Raw genomic sequence first — 9170 nt, 5'->3', positions numbered from 1 at the left:
CTCTATTTTAATTGTTTGAGCAAAAATCGGGGGGTGGCTTATTTGATGGGGATGCCTTATCATCGGGGAAACACGGTAATATTACAGGCATTCATAGCTCCTGGATTGCTCTGTAGTTTGTGATTTGTTGCAGTGATTGTCAGTGTCAGTTTGTTCCATTTGTCAGTGGTTGCAAGAGTAACTGCTACATTGGTGTTAATGACTGGTATAATAAATCCTACATTGGTGGCCATGATCACTCTACATGACAATGTAGTCTTGCAGATGCTGCAATACAGAGAGAATTACAGTGCCAAATACCCTGCTGCCGTTGTGCAATGTGTCCATAGGTTCCCAACAGGTGGCAGACCAAGCCCAGAACATTCATAGGACATGGCAGGCGCCACACTGACAATACATTTTGATTTCTTTTGTTTTCTACAGATGGACGATACAAAAGGTACCGCATGAAGAAGCGTCCCACTGCTTCCTTAGAAGGTGAAAGTTATGATAATGACATGACAGCGGAATCTTCGGAAGGCAACCTCATTACTTCAGATCATGGCATGACTTTATTTAGACACTCAGATCCCCACAAACATCACACACCTTGCAGGCAGGGTAAAACAGTCCAATGTTCTGAATGTGGTCAATGTTTTTCCCAGAAGACAGACCTCACCTCACATCGGAGGAGTCACAGAAAAGAGAAGACCTTTTCATGTTCTGAATGTGGGAAAAGTTATTCTCTGAAACAGCAGCTCGTCAGACATGTGAAAATCCACACCGGAGAGAAGCCATTTTCATGTTCAGAATGCGGAAGGTGTTTTACTGAAAAATGCATCCTTGTTAAACATCAGAGAACTCACTCTGGAGAGAAGCCATTTTCGTGTTCTGAATGTGGGAAGTGTTTTCCCAGCAGGAGAAATCTTATCTTACATCAGATGACTCATACAGGGGAGAAGCCGTTTTCATGTTCAGAATGCGGAAAGTGTTTTTACTATAAATCAAACCTTACAACTCATGAGAAGGTTCACACACAAGTGAAGCCATATTCATGCTCTGAATGTGGTAAATGTTTTTCTCACCGTTCATCTCTCATTGATCATGAAAAGGTTCACACAGGGGAAAAGCCATATACATGTATGGAGTGCGGGAAAAGTTTTTCTCACAAATCCTCTCTTAACACACATGGAAAGGTTCATACGGGAGAAAAGCCGTATTCGTGCTCTAAATGCGGGAAACATTTTTCTCACAAGTCGTCTCTTATCAAGCATGAAAAACTACATGGAGGGGAAAAGCCATTTTCATGCTCTGAGTGCGGGAAATGTTTTTCCTTAAAATCAAGCCTTGTTGAACATGAAAAACTGCACACAGGGGTGAAGCCATATTCATGCTCTGAATGTGGGAAAACTTTTTCCCTAAAATCAAATCTCACAAAACATAAAAGAGTTCACACGGGGGAGAAGCCATATTCATGTTCTGAATGCGGGAGACGGTTTTCAAATAAGTCTTGCTTTGTGTCACATATCAATTCTCATGGGCCAGGAGGTGGAAGATGATTCTGGTTACCACATTACACTAAATGACCAAATGTATTTGGTTGTCCAATTAATAGATTGAGTTCATGTGTCTCCAGTGAAGTTCCCTGGTGATAGATTGCTGGAAGGTCCTTTTCTGTTCCAGCACATCTATGCCATTGTGTGCAAAGCCAGCTCAATAAAGACAATGGGCCTGATTCATTAAAGCTCTCCGAGGCTGGAGAGAATACATTTTCATCAGTGAAGCTGGGTGATCTAGCAAACCTGGAATTATTTTCTTGAAAGGCATTTGCTATTTGCTAGCAAATGTTTTGAATCCTGGACCAGATCCATTGCAGGTTTTCTAGATCACCTAGCTTTACTGATACAAGTGACATATAAAACATGTAAAAAAGTTCTAAATAAATGTAGTGATTTGCTGGAACTTTTTTTGCAGGTTGTTAGCTGCTAATGGTGTCCCGATGACACACATTTCTCCAATAGTTTTAGGGGACTCAACAGACCGATGAAGTATTAGTCTTTGGCAGGGTAGAATGTGGAAGGATCTGTAGAAGGAACCTAGATTTTCTATCTATTGATCTGCCAGTAGATCTATCCATTTTCTACTTTCTTTACCAGGTGACAACTCTCAGGTCTGATATCAAGTGTTGTCACACATGGTGGTCTTAGATGGACATGTAGAAATGTATTAAATTAAAAAAAAGGCCATCAGAAAAAAAAACAACTCCAGCTAACATTTTGTAAGCAGTTTAGGTTTTTTTTCCTTTTAATGAAAAAAGTTTTAAACCACAAATTGAAAGGTAACTGCTGTAAACAACCAAATGATGGGGCTTTATTAACCAAGGAGGTAAGACATGAGTTTTGACAACATCCTCCCAAGCTTTGACCCTTTCTAATCCCCAAACTTGAACTTGAACCAACTTGAACAACTTTACTTTTTTGAAGAAACTAGTCTAATAAAAGTCTCAGTCTTAAGTGGTAGTTTTTCACATGCCAGTAAAGTCATTGTCAACCATGTTCCTGATTCTGGTTCCTTCATGAATAAAATTCTAGTTTGTTTCTAGTTTAGTACGCTTTGAATTGCTTACAAACATTTTTTTTGTCACTTTAATAAAAAATAAAATGTGAAATATTGTAAAATATTGTACAAATATTGTATTGTATAAATATTGTATATGTAAAAATTTTTGCTATATATCCTTGAGGTTGAATGTCCCGAAATCAAACAAACAAAACTCGGGGATAGGAATATCATTGATGATCTGTTCATAATGACTCCTGTCATGGGATGAGGCAGCAGATGAACAGTCAGTAACTGATGAATGATGAAAGTAAATGTATGAATTGAAATAGGGAAAAATGGGCACCTTGTAGGTTGTTTTCAGAATGCAGTGGTTAGTACCTACCCAAAGTGGATTAAGGAAAAATAACCAGTAGACCAGTGACATGGCCAAGAGTGTGTTCTCGTAATGGAAGGGAAATTAATATCCCATCTGGTCTGTTTTCACAGATCTACTGTAGCACAAATTTCTGAAAGCTTTTATGCTAGCCATGAGAATAAAAAGCATCAGAACACACAATGTTTTATAGCTGTCAGCAGGTAGAGTGCCCATACTGACCCCTGTCCACCTTCAACAGTGCCTATAGACTAGGTGGCCCAGTCTGATGAGCACAATTTCTTTTAGATCGTATGGATGGCCAGGTGCGTGTACTTTGTTTACCTGGGGAACAGATGGCAACAGGACGAACTATGAAGAGAAGGCAGGCCACTGGAAAAAATCTCAGATACCACAGGACACCTTCACAGGCCTTGTGGAGCCCAAGCCTTGTCAGGTCAAATTAGGGGATCCTAAAAAAAATTAGGCATCTGGGTTTATTATTTTGGCTGAATAGGGTATCTGTTGTGTTATATTAGCAATTTAACCTCCCTAGCGGTAACCCCCAGTGTGACTCGGGGTAGAAAAAAAGTTGCTGAAAGTGGTAACCCCGAGTCACACTCGGGGTAGGTAAACCTATGGGAAGTAATAGGAAATACAGCCTTACCTGATCCACCGGTATCCTGCGTTGTTCATTGCTGCGATCCCTCTCTTCTTCCTTCTTCCTCCAGCCGGCTTCTGCACCCGATGACTCACCGGGAAGTTTCCGATGACGTCCGTGCGTGTGTACGTTGCCGGCGGGGCAGGGCGGGATATTCAAATTCCATTTGTATTGCATTCAATACAAAATAACTGTATTGATTGCAATACATTGGATTTATATGTGTAAAATCAGTACATTGTTTTCAAGAACATTTATTTTACAGTATATATAATAGTATGACTATAATATGTATTTTTTTAAAAAATATAAAAAAAAATATAGATTTTTTATTTTCTTCATTTTTTTTTTGTTTTTTTCATGATTTTGTGTTTCAAACTTTATTATACTCATACTATTATATTATACTGTAAAATAATTTTTCATGAAAAAAAAATATACCGCTTTTAGACATATAAAACCGGAAAGAAATGAACCACTAGGGAGGTTAATGAACACCACAAGTTCTGAGCTAAAATAATCTCCTATGTGCTACTTACAGTGGGTTAGATGTGGTGTTCTCTATTTGCCAACAGCAGGAAGGCTTGGAAAATATGCAGCTTAAGGGCCACAGACTGATATAAAATTTCCTATTTCCACTGAATTACTTTCCTTATATAACTTTACTAGGTGGGGGGGGCAAATCTGCTGACAATGTAAAGTCTACCAGGCTGAGGCGCTCTATGGAACTGTCAAACACAATGCTGGAGAACACAAAAACAAACCACCCCAGGACAGGCTGTCAGCTCAGATTACATGATATGGGGCAGTCTGAAGAACTTTAAAGTGTTGCCAAAAGCAACCAAACAAAAAGTTCCTAAGCAGTGATTGCATAATGAAAGAGTAACAACAGAAAGGGGGGTTTTGGCAAACACTGTATTGTATTAATAATAACTTCTCATAAAACAAAGCAAAATATTCATTTTTCAAAGACTGAATATTGATCTCATTAAAAACCATATAGATAGATGGGCCATAAAGGCACTAGACAGTCATCATCTAATGCAGGGTAAAAAAATGTTATTATTTGGTTGCATACTGTACGTATAAGCAGACGCGTTTCGCCCACAGTGGACTTCCTCAGGGGTGGCGGTACGATGCGATGCTTTAAACTAGAGGTCGGCAAACTCCGGCCTTTGGGCCAGATAGGGCCTAGCCAGAAGTCCTTTCTGGCCTAATGCCCCCTAGTTTTAAATGGTTGATCAGGCCTAATCTCGGCCCACAGAGGTCGGCAACCCACGGCTCTATAGATGCATGCGACTCTTGAGACTCCTTGTTGTTGCTCCCTTCCCTTTTTACCGCGGCTGGCGTTAACACTTCTGCCGCTGGGGTAGAGGGACACTGAAGGGTAATCCCTCTCCTCGGCAATGCATACAGAAGAGAGGGATTTCCCTTCAGGGGCACTCCTGGTGGGGGGCGGAGCCACGGGCGGAGTCACGTGTCCCATGTGTTACCGGGCGCTTACAAGTGGGACACGAGACTATATGCAAAAGCAGTAACATAGAGCCAGGAAAAAAGAAGTACAGTAAGTTATATCAACCAATGATGCATAATTTATCAAATGATTAATATATGATTAGTAACTAATCTGATAGATTATCATTACTACACAGTATCTATATAGTGCCATCATAATACGCAGCGCTGTACAAAGTCGATAGTCATGTCACTAACTGTCCCTCAAAGGGGCTCACAATCTAATGTCCCTACCATAGTCATATGTCATTAATGTAGTCTAAGGTCAATTTTTTGGGGGAAGCCAATTAACTTAACTGCATGTTTTTGGAATGTGGTAGGAAACTGAAGTACCCGGAGGAAACCCACGCAGATACGGGGAGAACTTGCAAACTCCATGCAAATAGTGTCCTGGTCGAGGTTCAAACCTGGGACCCAGCACTGCAAAGGCCAGGATGCTAACTCCTGAGTCATTGATCTATTGATTTAGTAATGAATCATGATAAAAACACTTTTAAATAAAAAAAGTATATTATCACATGAATTGGATTATTTGACCATAATCATGGTGGATTTTTTAAAAGAAACATTTTCTTTTAAACAAAATTAGTATTTTCTTGTCATTAAGTATATTATTGCCCAAAGCACCTATAAAGTCCCATTCCAAGAAAAAAATGCTTTACACCTGTTCTAATAACGGTTATTTATTAATTTAATTTTTATTTATATATTATTTCATTTACTTTTTTTTAATATTTCAACTCTTCATTATTAGAACCTGATATTGTATCTGTCTCTAAGAACATGCAACATCATGTTTCCCCATGATCACACTATAATTTTAAACATAAAAACCTTTCTTTGTTGTGACAGAGTGTCCCAAAAATGTCAGGGAAAGTGTAAAAAGCTTCAGAGAAAGAGTATGTTAATGTGTATGTAGGTTTTTAGAAGGAAAACCAGGGACTTTAGGGCCCTGGAGCCGACCAAGGGAGTAAAAGGGGGATTCCTTGGCCCAACCCAACACTGATTTGGGGCCAAGAGAGAGCCGGAGTGGATTCCAGGCCCAGAAAGAGCCAGAGTGGATTTCAGGCTGAGAGAGAGCCAGAGTGTTCCAGGCTGAGAGAGAGCCAGAGTGTTCCAGATTGACAGGAAGTGTGTTCCAGGGTGGGAAAGGAGCCAGAGTCTGTTTCAGGCTGCAGGAAAAGGGGACAACGCTCCAGGAAAGCCAGTGGGCTAACAAGACTTAAACTGTGAGTGGAACAGTGGTGATTTAGTGTGTGTTAGAAAGAGAGGACACGCAGTGAGGTAGCCAGAGGCCCAGCCAGGCTACTGGTTATTATTTTGTTGTAAAGTTGTGGAGTGTGCTGTAACACTTGGCTAATGAATAAATACTGCTGTTATTTTGGACATTTGGAGTCTGCTGCCAATTTATCTGCCCTGTAAGCATCCCATTACCATGAGCAACCCCCAGTGATATACCACACTTGGACACCTTGTTTCTTCTGGCCTAGTGTGCCTTCTTAACCTCCTGAAATGGCCTAGTAGTCCAAAAAGTTTGCTGACCCCTGCTTTAGACAAATGCTTGGCAGTATCTAGGTTCATAATAAATACAGAACATTAAAAAACAAAGGAAGAAATAACATATGTAAAAAGGTAGCAAACTAATTACATGAACTCAATATTCTAGTCCATATATGCATAACATAGAATACTTTTAAACATAATATAAATGCAAATATATAATATGTGTACAGAAATATGCAATTAAAGTAAGCATAAGAACATGAAAACAAATCTTTGTGATAAATACAAATATATATTATTGTAACTTACTGTTAGGAGGCGCTCTTTGGCCCTACATTGCCAGGCGATGCTCCAACCCAGGAGGGCGCACTTAGCCTATTACCTCCTGCGGCTGTGCTCGCAGTAGCACGGGGTTTGAGGATTAGTGCTCTGAGGATTGCAGCATACTTGTTTCCCTTTAGATATGGTATTCCTCTCCACATCCTCTGCACTGAGGCTGCCCAGCTCAGGGGAATTGGAGTTGTGGTGCAGCTGATTAGGAGACCTGATTAGTGTCCTGAAGCAATCCCATGCTGTCATTGGCTGCTGGGGCTTTAAAGCCTCTTTGCTTCCAGTCTTCCATGCCCGTTATAACATTAGCTTTGCTATCTGTGCTGGAGAGATTTTTGAGTGTTTTTCTGTTGCTGACCTTGTTCCTGAACTCAGCCTAGACTGACCTTTGCCTGTGACCCCATTAGATTGTGGACTGGTGTCTGGAGAATACTGGTACTGACCAGGGCCTTACACTCACCAGAATATTATTATGTTTCTCTCCAAATGGAAAAGTTCAATACCTAAAGGCAATAGCATACGAAGGAACTAAGCTGAAAAGTGCAAAAAAAAAAAAAATATATACCCACCTTTAATCCTTTTAATCCTGTAGGGCAGTATGATCCATCCGGAGGGGGCCTTGCATCAGGTCCTCCATCTTTTTTTTTTTCTTCTGGGTTCTTCTGCGCATGCCCTTTTATCTAAAGTAAAATTTCTGAGTTTAGGTACTGTGATATTGTGGAAAATATTTAGTGTGATATGGTGGAAAATATTAAGTCCGGATCTCCCCATTAAAATTAACAAAGGGTCATCCTGTGTAAGGTCTTTGTGCTAATTGAATTTATTCTCCCCTTTAAAATACCAAAGGGTCTAAAGTTGTAATAGCCTGCTGTTAATTAATTGTCTATGGACAGTGTGTCTGATGGAGAGAGGAAGCCATTTTGACGTAGAACACCTAATCCTTCTCTTATATTAATCCATTATCATTTCAGGAAAATGTATCTAGTCTTGCATGAAATTAATTACAAAGTTATCCTGTACTGTTACAATCTAACTAGAAGAAAGAATAAAAGAAATTGTACTGTTTTTTTTGTGGGAGAGCCATACAGCTATTTTGTTGTTGCCCAAAAGTGAAGAATGAAAAAAATTCAGCAGAGGCTAATGCTTCCAGGTGCAAAGTGGAATTAGGTTATCAGGTATTTTCTTATGAGAAAGGTAGAAGGGGAGCCCAGATCTCCACTGTGGGGAATGGCTGTAGGGAGTGGGGATCATGTGACATTTGTAGGTGACCTTGTAGGTCAGATCAAAGCAGCAATTATGCTGCATTAACATACTTTGGGATAAATGGTAAATACAAGGCTCCAACTTATAATTAGGATGCGATGTGAACACCCTCTGAACTCATATCTCTAACTTGGCAGCATTATCTACGGTCACAATTTCACATGTTTATGAATTAGATAGTCGTGTTATTTTAGAAGCAGTGGAAACCAGCAGACCTACCAAATTATCACCTGATGAGTCTGTTTTATAATAATGGACTGCGTTGTTTATTTAGGCTGAAATGTTTTCTTCTGACTAAATTTTAACTAAATCTAGTATTTTCTTGTGCCCAAATCTTTCTAGGATCTGGTGTTATTTGTACCTGGGTGGGAATTGTAGTATCAGTACTCCCCACCCCTAAAGTGCCACCTTTGTCTTGCCGATCCCAGGTAAACCAACGATGCAAAAGGTCTCGCATCTTTCAGATCTTTGTTGCTTGATGCATATAATTGGTTTTAAAGACAAAGGGGCTTACAAAAGAAGGATTTAATTGAGCTTCCAAAGAATAGAAAATGAGCATCACCTGACTGAGAGAGTATTAAAACTCAACCTGAAGATCATCTGCTTACTTACCAAAGTGGTGAGGAGGATTCTGGTAGGGTCACATGATATAATTCATTAATAAAGTTGGAGATTTCACTGGTGAGATAACAAATCTGGTATTGATGCATAATTCTGCTAACTTCACATGATATTGCACTATTTTATGCTATATTCCAAGTATTATAACATTATCATTTGAATAAAACTATCGAGTTGGGATGAAGACATGGCATGCTTTTTTCTTCAATTATAGAATTATGTAGCTTTCAAGTTATCTAAAGGCGTGTTCATATTCAATTTGGCGAATACCCAAAGCCCTGTTATACAGCCTCTAACAACAAACCCAGAGCTGAAGAAGTCATCAGAGAGATCATTGAGCTGCTGAGGGGAAAGGTAAGCTATGCTAGGAATTATGAGACAATG

General features: G+C 39.6%; 1 protein-coding gene across 1 annotated transcript in view; it reads left to right on the top strand.

The window, feature by feature from the left end:
• LOC140338900 (uncharacterized) overlaps window positions 1–9170 on the top strand; it is a 48805-nt gene that overhangs the window by 9528 nt on the left and 30107 nt on the right. Inside the window, exons 7-8 of the mRNA XM_072423218.1 lie at window positions 424–1527; window positions 2136–2149. Coding sequence (XP_072279319.1) covers window positions 424–1527; window positions 2136–2149 — 1118 coding nt within the window. The remainder of the gene's footprint in view (window positions 1–423; window positions 1528–2135; window positions 2150–9170) is intronic.

Source organism: Pyxicephalus adspersus, chromosome 10 (assembly GCF_032062135.1).
Source record: "Pyxicephalus adspersus chromosome 10, UCB_Pads_2.0, whole genome shotgun sequence".
Lineage (NCBI taxonomy): Eukaryota > Metazoa > Chordata > Amphibia > Anura > Pyxicephalidae > Pyxicephalus > Pyxicephalus adspersus.
This window is presented reverse-complemented; position numbering and strand designations above follow the sequence as displayed.